Raw genomic sequence first — 16,837 nt, forward strand, 5'->3', positions numbered from 1 at the left:
ATGAGGCGTGCAAGGGGACAGGCTTTGCGCTCTCCAAACACCCAGAGACTTTTCTACCTATTTTCCTTCTTCCTTTCAAGGACCAAGACTCTCCTATGACTGTTTCTTTTTGTTAAAATTCAGAATGCAATTTCTTTATTAAAAAAAAAAAAAAAGCATCCAAAACCATGGCTACACTGACTGACCAAAATTGGTGTCAGCCTAGGAACAGTTAGCCAGTGGTTAGAAACTAGAAATAAAGCAAGACAAGACTAACATTTTCACGAAGATATTAGTAAAACTGAAGGGAGAAAAATCGAACATGTTTTCATGGAAATTTCCATTTTTGAAAAAAATAAAAGAAGGACTAAACTTGGACACGTTTACATAAATATGGAAATGAAAACTGTTTCTCGAGCCTTGTCGCCACCCCACGGCCAACACCAGTCTCACGCTGCCCCTGCTCCCTCCGGCAAAGTGTTTTCCCACAGTAACCCCCTTTGCTGTGACTCGGCGTCTGATCTCTGTGTCAGACGTCGCGCTCCTTCCCTTTCCCGCACAGCCTCCCTCGTAGGCCTCCACCCAGCAAAGCGTGGATAACGTGCTTAGCTTTTAAGCATTCAGTCTCTTCTTCTTCAGCAAAGCATTGATTTATATTTGGCAACCGGTTGCTTCAGTGCTTTGCCAAGCGGCAGCCGGAGCGGCACTCTGACTGTCCATGGGGAATCCAACGGCATGCGCCCCAGGACCGAGCTCTCCCTTTGGTTGAGGTAGTCAATTAAAGGATGTCATGCAGCTCCCCATCGTTTGCCTCGGCCAGGTGGTGATTGCAGGACACGTACCGGGAGATGATGCTACGTGGCCAGATCCACGTCGAGCGACTTGCTAACTGCAGCAGGAATGGAGACGGGGGGGGTCTCTGCAAGGCTGGGGGCGGCCCCGAGGCTGATGGAGCAGCTCTGGAGGCACTTAGTGCCCCTGCAAAATCTGCCCTTAATTCTGTCCTCGGGGACATGTCTGTAGGGCCGGACAGAGGGCCAACGGGGCAGTGCAGCAACTGGTGTGCAACGAGCAGGTGGGACAGGTGGACGGACAGACAGACAGACATCCATGCTCTGGCTTTGCAAACTCCTTTCCATCGCTACAGTAACAGGGCCTCCTGTATTATGCCTTGCTATCGGCTTTTTTTTTCTTTGTTTCTGTAGAAAATCCCAATTCCCCCAAATAATCCAGCTAAGAGTAAAAAAAAAATACAAACGTGTCATTGCATTCTCTTCCCATCCCCATCCCTCTCTCTCACACACAGGGCTTGAAAGCACGCTGAAAGGTATTCAGTGTACATTCTGCCAATTGTCACATCTTTCAATGACAGATTTTAAATGAATGTTATTTTGCAAGGGAGAGAGAGGAGGAAAAAAAAAAAAAGCCCACACTGCTCATCCAAGAGCTGACAAGTCCTAACGGGCCTCATTTTCCAGAGACAAAAATAACTATTTTCAAAATTCACAGCAGGGCCTTCGCCTACACACGCTGCACCAAGAGAAACCTGTGGGGAGAAATGTAAAATACATTGTGTAAATGGAAATGCACCATGCATCCAAAATGCTTTTAAAGCTATTTACCCTCTTTCATCCTAGCCAGCTCTCATCTGAGCACACATACACACACTCGCACCCTGCTGAAAGCGCGGGGGCACGGCACTTCACTCGCTGCCTGTGCTTGCTAGATGCCTGGCCCCAAACAATTGCATCGGTTAACTCCCCATGGAAGGCAGATGGGGAGGTATTTCCCCCCACGCGTGCGCTCCTCGGAGAGCCGTACTGATCCGCAGCGAAGGGATGCAGTGGGCACCTCCACGCATATGGTCCCCCCAGGGAAGGTTGAATGAAGTAAGACAAGTGAAGGAGTGGGCAGCTCTGCAAGGCAGGAGTCAGGGTGACCCTACTTCCCCGTTCCTCCTACAGCTTCAAGGGTCCTGCATCTACAGAGCAGTGCAAACGACCTCTGCAGGGACCTCCCTGAGATCTTCCCCCTGCTCCAGGTTCAATAGCAAGGGATCGGGTCAGAGACAGCTCTCGCACAGAGATGGGGCAACCAGGGATGGCTGGCTGGTTGCACCTGCAGGACGCCTAGGCAGGAGTGTGGATGCACGGATGCATAGCAAAGAATTCAGGCATGCCTACGGCCATGCGCCTCGGCGATCTGGCCAGGCCTAAGTGTGGATGAAAGGGGTCTGCCATATAGCTGGGCCGTGTCAAACCCACCGGCACTCGGGGCAAACCTGCCTCCCAAAAGCAGGGATGTGCAGAGCCAGGTGTCCTCTGAGCACCTCGAGGGCCTATTTCCAGCTACTCCGCAGCTCCTCATTGCACCTGGCCGCAGGGCCCCTCGAGTCAGCAGAGAGAGGAAGTCATGGCGCCACGTGAGACCCCTGTAGCGGGAAGCCTGAGACCAGTCTCTGCAGTCTCAGGTTTGTCATCCATGAGGCAGGAATATCTGTCCTTGTTCAAAGAAGTATAATGGGGTTGGGGGAGGCCCTGCAAGTTCCAAACACGGCAGCCACTTGGCAGCACTTAGAAAATCAGGAACACATTTATAAAGATAAAAAATGAGGGAAAACCTACAGTCAGAATAGCCAAGGCTGGCCAGGCCCTCTGAGACGCCAGCTCAGGGCCCCTTCATGCTGTTTCATGTCCTTTTGCAAAGGCCAACATTTAAAGCTTGCAATTGCCTGCACAGTCCTGAAGAAAAAGGGTCTCTTGCTTTGGAAAGAGCTGTGCATGGGCCAACCCAGCTCAGTGGACTCATATATCACTGCTCAGCACTGTGGTTGAGCCTGCACTACTCCTCCTTGCCCGTGGACCCATCTGGCCCTCCATGCGGCTGCTGGCCCAGACAGAGAGGAGAGGCATTTCAGGGTGAGTGTGCCCTGGTGCAAGGCAAAGCAAGAGGGTGCTGGCTGCCTCTCCGTCCGTTATTCTCCCTCCCGCTATCTGCCCCGTGGCGCTGCTCATCTGGAGCTCCACCCTGGCCAGGCTGCATTGTGATGCTGGGGGAGTCTCCTGTCAAATGCGGTTTGACATGAGCCTGGTGTTCAGCTTGCGGAAGAAAGAGCGCAGCTTGCAGATCTTGCACTTTTTCTTCTTGTTCCTATTCTTCAGGGGCTCCCCGCCTCCTTCCCACTCATCCACGTCATCCTCGCTGGCCCAAGGGCCCCAGGCACCACCGTTGAAGTCGGGGTGAGCCCGGGGGTTCTCGGCGGGGTACCGCACCGGGATGGCTGTCTGGTTGTAGTATACCAGCCTCATCAAGAGAGCCCTGACAACATCTGGGCGCTGGTCTGAGAGGTCGTAACGCTCATAGGGGTCAGCAGTGATGTTGAAGAGCCACATGGACTTCCTCAGACCGTCGGTGAGCCGCTCCAGGTTCCACCAGCTCCCTGGGAAGTTGGTCAGGGTCTGAGGAGGGATCCAGTCACTATAGCCTGGGTCCCCAGTGAGGAGTTTCCACTCCCCAACCCGGATGGAGGCCTGCACGGCTGTGTTCCAGATGCCGAAGCCGTCTTCCAAGGAGCCGTACTTGGCATGGTTGTACAGTGGATCAATGTTGTGCAGGATTTCGGTTCGTGGAGACTCCTTGCCCTCACTGATGGCTGGCCACACGTTGTAGCCATCCAGGCCTGGGACACTGCTCAGGTTGCCCCTTGCCAGGCTCACCAGAGTTGGGTACCAGTCCGTGATGTGAACCAGGGCCCAGCTGGTCCGACGCTTGCGTTTGATCAGGGGACTGTGGACAAAGCCGATGCCACGGACTCCCCCTTCCCAGTACGTCCCTTTGCGGCCTCGTAGTGGCCAGTTGCTTCCCCCCGAGAAGGTCTGCCCACCATTGTCTGTGGAGAATACAATCACACTGTTGTCATAATAGCCGTACTTCTTGAGGGCCCAGGTGATATTCTTCACTGCCTCATCCATGCACGTCACCATGGCGGCGTACTTGCGGCGAGCGACGTTGCCCATGGAGCGGTAGCGGTAGATGTACTCTTTGGGCGACTGCAGAGGCGTGTGCACTGCTTGGAAGGCCACGTAAATAAAGATCGGCTTCTTGGGGCTGTGGGATGCCAGGATCTTGCTGACGCGTTGGGCGTAGAGGAAGGTGGAGTACTTCCCGCTCTGGTCCCAGGCCACTTTCTCCCCTTCGTGCAGGTCGTAGCCACAGACGCCAGGCCCATCGCAGTTGTCATAGGTGTAGTAGTCCACGTTGCCCGTCAGGGAGCCCAGGAAGGTGTCAAAGCCCCGGCGGGTGGGCAGGCAATCCTTCTTGTAGAAGCCGAGGTGCCATTTGCCCACCATGTGTGTGGAATAGCCGGCTTCCTGCAGCTTCTGTGGCAGGGTGACCTGGTCGAGGGGCAGGCAGTTGGGCTGCCGAGGGCGGATGATGGAGTGCTGCAGGCCCGTGTGGATCTGGTACCTGCAGAGAAGAAACAAGAGGAATCAGTGCTGATGGGGAGCAGCACTGGGTGGGATGTGACAGCACTTTGTTTACAGGAGACTCCAAACGCACACAGCTCTCCGTGTCAGCCAACCCAGTCCCATGGAACAAGCTCCATACCAGAGACAGGGAATTCCTTGTCCATCTGAAAGTACCAAAGAAAGTGCAAAAAAAAGAGAGGAGGCTCAGCAGACATCCCTGAAGTACACTGGGCTGCTCTCCCTTCAAAACCTGGTCTGCCATCAGCAGACAGCCCTGCAGATGCCAGCCCAAGAGAGCTGGCTGGGCTCTTTGCAAGGGCTGGGCAGGATAGGCGAGAGTTGCCCAGTAATCCCTAGGGGTTTGCAGTGCCCCACCTGAATGCGGACCCTGCCCTGTCCTTCTCTCTGCTTTACACACCCCAGGGATGCCTGGGCTCCCTCTAGAGCCACCAAGAGAAAGGAGGGGGCTTTCCCTGGGGCTCCATCACCCCCAGGCAGCAGGTGACCACATCCATAGGCACCTCCCCGAGGCCCACTCCTCAGTGGGAAATGACCTGATGAAACCTGCCTCCTACGGTGAGTGCCGATTTCCCAGCCCTGCTCCAACCATGCAGAGAAAACCCTGTCTGTCACTCCAGGAGGCAAAAGAATCCACGATTGGCAGAGACCTGGCTGTGTCTCCCTGGGAGAGGGTCATGGACTAGCTTGCCCAACCCTGGCCAGTGCGGCACTGAGCAAACAAACAGGAAAAGCATGGCACAAGGGAGAGTCAGTAGCTGCAGAGAATAATCCTTTGGTTCCACAGCCCAGCACTGAGCCCCCACAGGCCACTCTGAGAACAAACTGACCCAGTGGTTGGGCACTCTGGTGTCACCCCCATGGGACTGCCTTGGGGACATGAGCACATCGCCCTAGCACCAAAGGACCTCAGAGGCCTGGCCAGAGACCACCCTCTCCCAAAGTGAGTTCGGTGGCCCAATCAAATCCACATTTTTGGCCTTGGTGACATGCCATGAGGAGTCACTGGTGAGCTGGTGGCAGACTCCACATCTCCTGCCTTTCTTGAGCCTGTCCTGGCGTTTCCCTGATACCGCTCTGGCTCCTGCTGACAGAGCACGCGCTGGCCCTGCACCCATTTCTTCTTGTGACACTTGGGACTTGCAGCACTCATCCCAGGGACAGTGGGGGAGTGGGGGCTGGCACTGACTACATGGCACATTGATGGTCACCCTAGCTGTGACAGTGTGAGGACTTGGACTCAGGCTTCAGAGTCCCAGGCAAATGCAGCAACCCAGGGATGGATGTGGCAAAGGGTCATCCTTAGCTCTGGCACAACTTTCATATCTAGGGAAGCAGCTTTTGCTGAGACCCAGAGCTCAGACAGGCTGGGGAGTGCAGCCCAAGCACTTTCACTGGCATGGTGTATCACCATTATGGTGTTATACCATGTGCCATTATTTACGCTATGCAAATATGAACTGTTTAATCAGAGAGTCTTCTTGAAAAACCAGCAAGACACCTATTCTGCAAGGTGACCTCCAACATCTGTCAAAAATCTGGGGTATCGTTCTAGTAGCAAACTGGGATTAAGTCTCCAAGAACTAAGAAAGGGAAAGAAGCGGTTCGATACAGCGGGACCTGAGCAGGGCATAACCAAGTCCTGTCTTACCTGCCGGTTATCAGCTGGCTCCTGGATGGGGTACAGATGGGCTGGATATAATAGTTCTCCAGTTTAACCCCTTCCGCTGCCAGCCTGTCCAGAGTTGGTGTCTGGATATCTGAGCCATGATACCCAACGTCATGGTATCCCTGGTCGTCGGTCAGAATGAAGATGATGTGAGGTGGCCTGGTGAAGGTAGGAGGCAGCGATTTCTCCATAGGGTCCATAGCCACATCTGCCACCAAACCGGGCTTCATCCAGTCCCAGGATAAATAGCCAAAGCTGAGCAAACTGACTAGTGAGAAACCTGTGAGGGCATAGACAGCCATCCTGGAGTGAGGATGAGTAGTCTGCGAAGGGCGCTATTGTCCCGGCATCTTCCCAGAGCAAAGGAAGCAGAGGAGGGATCTCTCCCTCCTCCAAAACAGCCCCCCAACCTAGGGGATGGTCTCTGAAATCCCTGCAGTGAGTTTTGCAGGAACAGCTCCCATGAAGACGTGCTCACACACACACAAAGAGCCGACTTAATCCGCTGGGGCTGGGTTGTGTTCAGTTAAAAGAAAATAACCATCAAGCCGATCCAATCAAACACATATGCACTGTAGAATGAATTTCCTCGCAGTGTTATTAAGAACAGTCCCAGAGCTACTCCAGAGTGTCCCAAGTGCTAGAAATACTCCCTGGCTTCCTGGCTTTTTTTGCTGTTAGGTTTTTTTTTTTTTTAAAAAAAAAAAAGATCCACATAAAAACCTTGCTAGAGAAAGTAGCTGGCTTTTCCAGTTCAGCTCCGTGCCTGCTCGGCTGTCCAAATGGCTTGCTCAGGATACGATGATCTTTTTATTAAAACTCCTGCAGAAGAGGGTGCTAAAGTTCAAGCCCAGAGGTGCTGAGTTCTCGTCCTTACCCTTCAGGGAAGAGCTGCCGTCTCCTTTTCTCACCGTTTGCTCCAAAAGAATTCCTTGGCAAAACCACACCACCATGATTTTTTCCTTTTTTCCTTGTCTTCCCTCTCGTTCTCCTTCCCTCCTTTCCTTTTTTCTTAACTGGCTCTTTCAGTCAGCCCTGAAGTCGTTCACAACTGTGCAAAGAGCTCTGGAAACTCCCTCCTCGGCTTTGCTCGCGCTGCAGGCGTGCTGGTGAGAGCAGAGCTGGGGGAGAGGGCAGAGGAAGCTCCCTCCGGCCGCGCTGGCGGAGGAGGCAGAAAGTTGTAACATCTGCCTGGGATGTGGGCTAAGCAGCCAGGTTTATGGGGAGCCGCAGGCTCGGCCCCTCCCAGCTCGCTCAGTGACTCAAGGAAAAAGCTGGGAAGACCCAGACCTTGCAGGGTCCTAAGAGTGGTATTCCTCCGCCTCGGAGCGGCAGCGCGGCTCGATGCTTCCCTCCCGCTTTCCCTGGGATGTGTGGAGAGCAGGATCCACGGCCGGTGCTGAGAGGTCCCTTGGCGGGGGCTCTCCCCAACCCGCGGGGGGCTCAGCTCGCTGCAGACAGATGGGAAAGCCCCGGCATGGGTCAGCGCTCGCACCCCACCTGCCCCATACTGCCCTGTCTGGAAGGGGAGCAGGATGGGCTGCGCCCAGCTGGGCCTCCCGGGAGGGATTCCTGGGACCGTCTGCCCACACTACCATGATCTCAATCCAAAAAAAAGACCAGACAAGAGGAAAAACATGTTGTGACACCTCCAGTGTTGAATAAAACTGCCCAAGGGCACGCTGACTGTTACAGAGTGGGGCAGGCACTGCTGCGCCCATTTTCCAGGTAGGGAAACCGAGTCAAGGAGGGGCCACTTGTACTGCCTGCCAGCCAAGGGCAGGGTTTGACATGAAATAGAGGCCTCTGCCAACGCAGAGGTACTGATCTGAGTTTGAGAGTAGCAGAACAGGGGGCTAGTTTGGTGTCCTCGTTGCCCTGCTGTGCAATTGTGCTTCTAGGGAGCTTTTGGGAGCGAGAAGAGAGATGCTCCTGCGTAATTTCTCCTGCAGGACCACCATCCCTAAGGCATTAGGTAACCATCACGGCTGGCATGCATCCTCAACTTTTGCTAGTGCAGGACTCAGCCTCGGAGGGGGGATATTGGCAGAATAAAATCAGACATGTTCACCCACTGTTGGCAGAGGCAGGAGGGAGTGGTGAGCCCTGGGAGACGTGGATGCGCGTTTGAGGCACGAGGCTGTCCCTCACACATGTCGGGCTTGGGACCTGAGGGGTCCCAACACACCGTATGTCCAACCACATCCCCTCCAGCCTGTGCATCCTCTCCGCTGCCTGGCTTTAGGACCGCAGGGCTGCTGCGGCAGTGGCTCCGTGAGGGCTTTGGGATGGCTCTGCCTGCAGAGCTCTAGCCAGTGCCTGGCTCCGTGGAGCAGCTGGGCTGGATGGCTCCTCTGCTGGGTCCTCCCTCCCCAGGCTCCCCTCCTCTATGCTCTCTTCCGCCATATCCTCCCCTCCCCAGGGTCCCCCCTCTGCTGGAGTCCCCTCCCTGGGCTCCGCTCCGCTGGGCTCCTCTTCCCTGTATCCCCTCCTCTGGGTCCCCTCTTCTGGCTCCTCTCCCCTGGGCTCCCCTGCCTTGGGTCTCCTTCCCCAGGCTCCCCACTGCCAGCTCCCCTCCCCTGGGTCACCTCTGCTGGGCTCCTGGGCGCTCTCTGCCCCAGACCCCGTCCGTCCCCTGATGCCTCCCAGAGTGCCCACGTCTCCCTGTCATCCTTCGTCAGCCTCCCTAGCTGAAATCCCAGGCACCCCGAGGAGTGGGAAGGATGGAGGCTCCACAAAGCTCCCCGCTATCCGGGACTCGGGTGCTGGGTGAACCTGAGGGGGAGGCAGAGATGTATAGCCTGCTTTCTGGACACGAGACTTGGCTTTTTCTGCTGGCAGAAATCCCTGCTCACTTGGAGGAGCAGTGCAGGGCTGGGCCGAACCCTTCAGAAAGGTTTGTTTAATCCCTGGGGGTTAATCACTCTTTTCTTCTGCCTGCTCCTCTTCCCCCTTCCCCTCTCTCTCCTTCCCACCACTCTCCTGCTTCCTGCACATTTTTCAGCTCTCCCCGACTTCTTTTTATTTTTGAACAATTGCACCCTCCCAGAAAAATCTGGACCTGAAAGAAGGGGAAGGGGGGTGGGTAGGGGTTCAGAAAGGGGAGGTGGCCCCAGACTCCTGGATCCTGCATGTTCGCCTGCTTTTCTCCATCGACCCCTTCAGCCTGGTGGAGACCCCAGACCCCTCTGTGCCTCCCCGGAGCCAGCCGGAGCTGCGGGACCTTGCTGAGCATCCTGATGTGCCTTCCCCGTTCGCAATGCTCTCTGCAGACCTCAGGCCAGAGGCAGTGTTATTGCCAGGGAATATAATCACAGCTCTTTCCACATAATAAGTAATAGTCGGCTTGGGTGAATGTCTCTGGGAAACATGCAAACACCATGCCTTCCCCGCCAGAGTTAGCCCTCTCCCATTTAGCCAATGTGGCTATTTTATACTCTTTGTTTATAACAGAGCTCAAAGTTAATGAGAGGGTTTTATTGAAAGTTTTTCTATCTGCACTGACATCACTAATCTCTCCAAACTGGGGGGGGGGGGGGAGTATTTCTTATAGGACCTGCTGAATTACTGATTAGAGAATGTCCCGGCGGGCCCTATGGAAAGGGCCTGGCTCTTTTCCTCAGACATTTTCCTCACTGCAGGGTGCTCGTTGGCATTCACAAAGCCAGAAGAGCTGGGACCTATGGGTCCTTCTCTTGCCTGATTCGAACCCTTCTAAACCCAGAACAGATTCGGAAGACTGAACTGCTGAACTGTGATTCTCCCAGCCAGATTATGGCGCTCTGCAGCAGCTGGCTTGAAAAGCATCGGCTTCCCCATCCTGGGGGCTTGACATGGGGATGCCAGCGCCAGCCAGAAAAAGGAGAGGGACAGGGAAAAGAGGGAGAGAAAAGCTGGGAGATGTCATTGCTGAGACGCACTGGTAAATCTGCATGTGGCAGAGGAAGTGAGTTAAAGCCAGTACAGGCTGCTGATGAATTACGTCTGCGGTTTGGGGCTGGAGGAGTGAACCCATCTGCGATAGCCCTGTGGGGAGACAGCAGTGGGCTGGGAGAGACGTGTGGGAGAGGAAAAGCAGGCGTGGAAGGTGGTCAGGAACGTGTCGTGGAGAGCGGCAGAGCGCTGCAATCCGGAGACCACCTCTGAGGAACAAAACCCAGCCACCTTGCTGCAAAGGTGTGACTCAGTCCATAATAAAACCAGGTCAGGGACAAGCCTAGCCGAACGAGTGACCAGGACTGTGAGAGATGCAGGAAGGGTGTGATGGATTGGTGCCCTGTCTGTGACAGCTTCTGGAGAGAAAGGAAGAAGAAATGAGAGCAAGAAGCAAGAAAAACGGAGAGTGCACCGGGCTGGGTTGTGCTCTAGGAGCTGAACTGCTTGGAAGCTGGTACACGCGATCAGCAACTGTTCACTAACTCCAAAACTGAGGCCTTCCCAGGTGCATGGATTTGTTCCCGCAGTGGCCTCTACAGCCACGCGGTGGGTCACATCCTGCTCAGGTCTTCAGCAGTGGAGGCAGAGGCTGGTAGAATTGCCCTGCATTGAAGTTGCTGTTGATGGCCATTGCTCAGAGGGTTCAAAGGAAGGGAAGGACCCAACAGCACAGAGACATCGGCATATACTGGCGCATAAAGGAGACCTGTGCTCAGCCAGACCAGCGTGGCCTCAGGGGAATCACTGGCGGGTCCAAGCTGGCCTCAGGTCTAGGGAGGAAATGGCTGGGTTAACTCAGCACAGGGAGGTTTTCCAAGAGCTAAAAGCCCCACTGGTGAAGGCCAGCGCTGCGGCTGTAACTCTGCTCCCGCTGCGGAGGAGCCAGCCGAGATCAAAACCTGTGCAGGACACGGGGGCTGGGCAGGGCCGGGCTGGCAGCACTGGCCTCCCCTGGCCCCTGCTCTCCAATCCCCGGCCAGCCAGGCTCGGAGCGTCCGGCCGGTGCCCGGGCAGACCCACGCTCCGGGAACTCAGCCAGGCAGGCAGCGAGCCCCGAGTCCCCGCCTGGCCCCTGCTGCCCGCAGGGGCTTTCTCGCTGCAGCACCGGGACTGCGCGGAGGCTGTGGTGCAATCTAGGCAAGGACCAACAGGCAGCCCATGGTCACAGCTCCCCAGGCCAGCGCTCATCAGCCGGACAGTGGTCGGCACAGGTCAGGCTTGTTGATAGCACTTTTCAGCTCTTGGTTGCTTCTAGGAGGGTCCCCTGCTGCTGGGTATCTGGTGGTGCCTTACTTGTCCTACCTGTGGCAACGGGCCCCTGGTTTCTGGCCACATCAACTCTGCTGACCAATTGCATGAGCCAGGTATGGCCTCTAACAAAATACAAGATGAATAAATGCCAAATTTGTTGGCGGTGACCCTGCTTTGAAGGTTCAGGTGACAGACAGCGAGGTCCCGGGAGCGCACAGACGTGCCCCAGCAGAACAAGGATGCACAGCCAGGGTTCTCCTCCCAGCAACAACAGAAAGATGAAAAGCAAGGAGTGGTAAGGGGAAAGACTGCTCTCTACACCACAGGAGAGAACAGGATAAAACGGTACCCTTGAACCAGCCTTGCTGAAATCATTTGAAGAGGAGACAAGGAGGTGGGAAAGGCTGGGAGGGAGGAATGAGAGGAAGAGATGTGAGGTAGGGAGAGGAAGAAATGACAACTCCTGAGTTTCAGGGTCAGGACAATTTAAGCTGGCTGTGAGGCCGTTCTGTGGGTGATTAACGCATCACGAGGTCTTAGGAATGGAAAAAGTACTCAGGGCCCGGACCAGCCCCTCCGACTGTTATTAATTCAAGCCAGTCACTTGTCCGGCCCCACTCTAAGATGTCTCAAGAGCCAGGATCTTCCTTGCAGAATGCTCCAGCGTGTTGCACAATGAGGAGGTTTCCCCTGGCAGCTGGCCTGGCTGCATCCGTTCAGCGAGCCGGCAGCGTGAGCAAACGCACCCAGCGAGCCGGCAGCGTGAGCAAACGCACCCAGCCCGCTGGCGGGGCAGCCGCAAGCCGTGCTGCGGGGCCGGCATGCATGGCAGCTGCCCCGGGGCACCCGACCTGCTGTGGGAGCATGTTCCCTCTCCAGAGGCGCTTCCCAGGCAGCCGGTGTCAGCATCCACTCGCACATGCGGGCGGCTATTTTCTGCGCTGTCCCACGGGGCCGCTCCGAACTCCTGGCAGGAGAGAGACCTGCTCGATCCAATGCTGCATCCGCCCCAGCAAAGGCCATGCGTGCCCAGAAGCACGCCTGCTCCTTTCTCCCTACTGCATCAAATGGTTTAACAAAAGATATCGCATCTCCCTCTTGGCCTGATTCATGGGCATTTTTACCACTCCAACACGACGGGAATCCCCACCAGGCAAAGCAGCTGGTGGGGCTGGCAGCGGCTCGGGAGGCAGAGTATTCCCTGACCTGCACATGTGGCTCGCGAAGGAGGAGAGACAATGTCCTGCAGTCCCAACCGAGCACTTCTATACGCCTGCCGACTCTTTGCAGCAGGGACCTAGCCGCCCATACTGAGAAATCAAGTGGCAGCAAGGGGTGAAGCCATCAGACAAAGCCCGGTATGTTCCTTTTCGGTGCTTTTTAGCACAGTGGACTTAGTAGAAGCGTGATGGATGCTCTCCTGCCACCAGTATGAACTTCGAGGCAGTGAACCTTGACCAATGTCTGGGCCAGGTCTTTCCATGTCTCTGCGGCTGGCACAGCTCCTCGCATTTGCACAGCTGTTTTTCTAACCAAATATTTGAATATTAGCTCTTTTCTTTAATTAATTTTATGTGGCCTGGGGCAAGAATGAAAATAATCACAGTCCTTCCTGCTTTTTCCCCCCATCGCTCCCCCCCAGCTCTGGCCGCACTTGTGTTTTGGCTCAGAAAGCGTTTGCTGCAAACCGGGTTATGCAAACAGGCTCTGCATATTTCTCAGCGGCTGTGATTTACCATAAGGGCCACACAGCAAAGTTTAAAACTAAGCCTCCAATCTTTTTTTTTTTTTTTCCTTCTTCTTCTTTATTTTTTAACCCTTCCTGGGGCCGGAGCCCCTTCAGCCCTCAATACTGCCTTTCTCTCCCCGCTCAATGGGGCATTATGAACACAGGAATTATTGAAAGCAGAACTCCCAGGCTTTACAATGGGAGCTCTGTGCAGGGCAAATATTGCACAATCTGTTTGCATGCTGCGGGCTCGCTGCCCTTCCCCCTCAGCAGCCCCGCTCCCGGCTCACGCCACAGCCTCCGGCCCGCCAAACCGGGACCTCAAAATGAGAAATATGAAAGGCTTTTAATAAGTCCCCTCTCTCCTTCTTCAGAGCAAGACATTTGACCTAACAGGGCATTGGGGGCCTAGCCTGGCCTTGAAAAACAGTGTGTGTTGCTCTCGTCTCTTAGATGTTTAAGGGTTTCCGCTCTCCCCGGCCAACGTGTGATGCATTTACTTTTTTATTGCTCTGATGAAAGAGTCTAGGCAAGTCTGGAAAAGAAGTGAATAGTCCTGAGAAAGGAGAGATCTTGTTATTTTGTCTAGAGGAAAAAAGGATCACAGGGCGGCACGGCCACGTGATTTGTGCAGCTCCACCATGACGGTGCTGCCTTGATAGGAGAGGGGTGTGCAGCATTCCCAGGACACCGGTTCCCTCTCGGCCACAAAAGCGCAAGCGCGGTGCCTTGGCAGGAGAGGGGCATACGGCATTTCAGGGACACCAGTCCCCCCTTGGTGCCCAGCGGGAGCAGCTCCTGCCATGGGGAAGGAGGCTGGAGGATCTGGAAGAGGGAGCTCTCCGGGGAACTGTTTCACAAAGAGAAATCTCGGAAGTGTTTAACTGTTGGGAGAGTGGTGTAAATAAAGAGGCTGCTTTTCTAAGCCCTTCCAGAGAGGGATAAACTGCTTTGAGTAACTGCCCTTCCGCACAGAACCCTTTTCTGCCAAAGCCCCTGGAGAGCCAAGGGCATCCCCAGTCCCCAAGCCCAGCAGAAGACAATGCTGAAGCCAAGACAACTTTTCACTGACTTTGGGAGCCTCAGACAGGTTGTCCCCTTGGCTGTGGCACGGACTGGGGCTGATCCCAATCCTATCCCAGTCTGTTCACTGCAGTGAGCACTCTTTGTTCCTCTCGTCTCATCACCCAGGCCCCACAGGGACTGTCTCCACTCCCTTGTGTGCTGCGGGTAGGCGGCTCTTCTGCAAAGCAGCGCAGGGATCTGTCTCCTCCCCGTCAGCCTCTGAGACAGTGTGTTTTCCCACTCTGCTCCGAGATCACGTGTTCTCCATCCCGAGCACAGCCGTGGAAGGGGAGCCCGGCGGCTTCCTACCTCCTGCCGCGTGGAAGCTGTGGGCAGAAGCTGACTTTCTAGTGGCCACCTCTGCGGCGAGATCTAGACCAGATTACAGGGATCGGGCTTGATTTGCGGGAACTCGGAGGTTTTCACAACACCATAATTTGCTCTGGAAGCTGGAGCCAGGGGAGGAGCAATCAGCAACTTTGCATCGGTTCCTGCTTATGCAACCCCCATCATTGTTAAAGCAACGAATATTGTTACAGCAATAGCCTGTGACGTTTGACGGCAAAGCAACAGGAGGGTAACGCGTTATCGGGAGAGAAAGGAGTCCTTGCTGGAGACGATCAGCCGTCCCTCTGACAAGGACTCGGCAGCACCACTGGATGTTGTTCTTGGAGCCAAATGGTCTTTTTCAGTACCCTACCCCTGTTCATGGCATTTGCGCAGTTGAAAATAATCATCATCATCATAAAAAAGCACTTAGAAGCCATAGCGCAATATCAAAGCCTTTTGTAACATAAATCATAGCTTCTACAGCTATTCAACAGATGTTGGGCTTGGCCAGGGTTTGTTCCGGATCAAAACACTGCTGGTCCCCTTTCTTTCTCCTCTCCTGGTTGTCCCGGCACTAGGAAAATAATAAATAAAAGACCCTAAATAAGAGTTGGTTCCTCTCCTAGGCTATGGAAATTTTCTTCCATTTTTGGTCCTGATGATACATTTCAGTGATTCTGCAAATTCTCCCGTGAAATGACTTATACAAATTCCTGCTCACATTTGTTCTTTCTTCCCTTTCCTTCAGTAGACTTCAGTCCATCGGCTCCAGTTCCTTGATATAATATTCCTCCCCTCGCCTTACCCCACCTCTCAATAAACTGCAGCTCATCGCCTTCTCCTCTTCTAACGACTAGCGTGTTTGTTTTGAAGAGCTGACGAGCTGGAGAGGAGCCCGTGGGTTTGGCACTGCTCCTTTCTTCCCATGCCTTATGGCATGCTTTCTGCTTCGCCTGGGTGCTCTCCCTCCTCGTTCTGCCCCAGGCCCCAGTTTCCAGCATGAGACCCAAAATCCAGGAACCCTGGATGCAAGACGCTCCCCACTGCAGCTTCCCAGCAGAGCCCTGGGGCTCGCATGACGGCTTGCAGTCTCGCTGGGGAGTTCCCAGCTGGCAGGAACTGGGCACACGTTTGGACATGAATCACCGCAGGATTCAGGGAGGACGTTGGGGAAGGGAGAGGAAGCAGCTGGGGTCCGGCTTTGCACAAGTAACGGACTGAAGGTGAGGAACTTCACTACTTTGGGTAGCTTTTGCTGGAAAGTTAAACCTGCTTGCTCTGAGTGGTCTCTGTGTCCAGTCCCACCAGGCTCTCATGGTTAAAGCTTTCTGGGTAGATACTGCTCTGCCCCTGCCCCCACTACCTTCCAGAAGGGCTGACTTTGGCTAAAAAAAAGTCAGCAGTTCCCTCGCCTACAAGGGCTCTGTTTGAAGCAGAAGAGAAGGTCCTAAAGTGGCGGAAGGAAGGATTTAAGCATTTAGCATGGTTGGTTTCTGGCAGTGCCACCGTATGACCCTGACATTGGCTTCACTGGCCTATTGATTTTGGACTCCCCTACCTTCATTCCTGACACGATTAATCATGGGATACACAGAAACTCCTCAAAGTATGCAAGATACTGGCATCGCCTCCAGCCTCGCCCTGGCTCAGTAAGAAAGAGTAATTCTTCCCAGCAACCGCCTGGCAAAGCATCTCGCAGCCCAGAGCAGATCCCTCCCTGCAGCCCGGCCTGGCTCTCCTCCTCCCCGGCACTTGTGTTGCTGAGCCGCTGTGGCCAGCAGGTAGCCTGGCCGGATGGCCGGGGACTCAATAGCGTGCTTGTGTTCTTGCTGGGGATGAGAGGGCAGGGTGCTTTTTACAGAGCTGTGCCCACGACGTTACCTCTTCTGTTCTCTCCTCTCTCTCAGTGCTGGGAAAAGAAATGTCCCACTGTCGGCCTGGGCACGAGCGCACGCGCTGCACGGTTCCCCATGCCCCTCAACCTGCCTGGGGCACCCGGTCCTCTCCTGTGTCGCGACACAACAGGGGACCTGGCCACCCGTTACTGAGGGCTCGGCAGCCTCCTGGCCCCTCGCAGCTCCCTCCTTCCCTTACTTTCCATCTCCCCTTTCAGGTGACTCTCCAAAGGCAGCCAGGGGTTTTGCCTGGCAGGAGATGTAAAGGCCCGGCGGGCAGGATGCCTTCCCAGAGCTCTGCCCGGCGCTCAGCTCCCTGCCAGCCCAGGCCGAGGCATAGGGAATTAGGTGACTAAAACCCTGCAATCCCCCAGCTTGGCTCAAAGGCCTGCCTGAGACAAGGAGCCCTTTCTCGCTCGGGGACCTTGCAGCAGGGCACAACGGGATCGCCTGATCGCCCTGCTTGTTTATAACCCCAGCCCAGTTCAGAGAAAGG

The 16,837-nt window shown here is 54.9% G+C and overlaps 1 protein-coding gene across 4 annotated transcripts in view; it reads right to left on the reverse strand.

Moving 5' to 3' along the window:
- Positions 1-252: 252 nt before the first annotated feature.
- ARSI (arylsulfatase family member I) overlaps positions 253-16,837 on the reverse strand; it is a 34,818-nt gene continuing 18,233 nt past the window's right edge. The window contains exons 1-3 of one of the 4 annotated variants that reach the window (XR_011144012.1): positions 6,118-8,473; positions 2,265-4,446; positions 253-1,525 (exon numbers count right to left, since the gene is read on the reverse strand). Coding sequence is in view for 2 of the 4 variants with exons in the window: in XM_009671987.2 (XP_009670282.2) it covers positions 3,045-4,446; positions 6,118-6,437 (1,722 nt within the window). In the remaining 2 variants the exon portion in view is untranslated. Of the gene's footprint in view, positions 4,447-6,117; positions 8,474-16,837 lie in introns of those variants that run through there. The other 3 variants (XR_011144011.1, XM_009671987.2, XM_009672001.2) reach the window with 3 other exon arrangements.

Source organism: Struthio camelus, chromosome 13 (genome assembly GCF_040807025.1).
Source record: "Struthio camelus isolate bStrCam1 chromosome 13, bStrCam1.hap1, whole genome shotgun sequence".
NCBI lineage: Eukaryota > Metazoa > Chordata > Aves > Struthioniformes > Struthionidae > Struthio > Struthio camelus.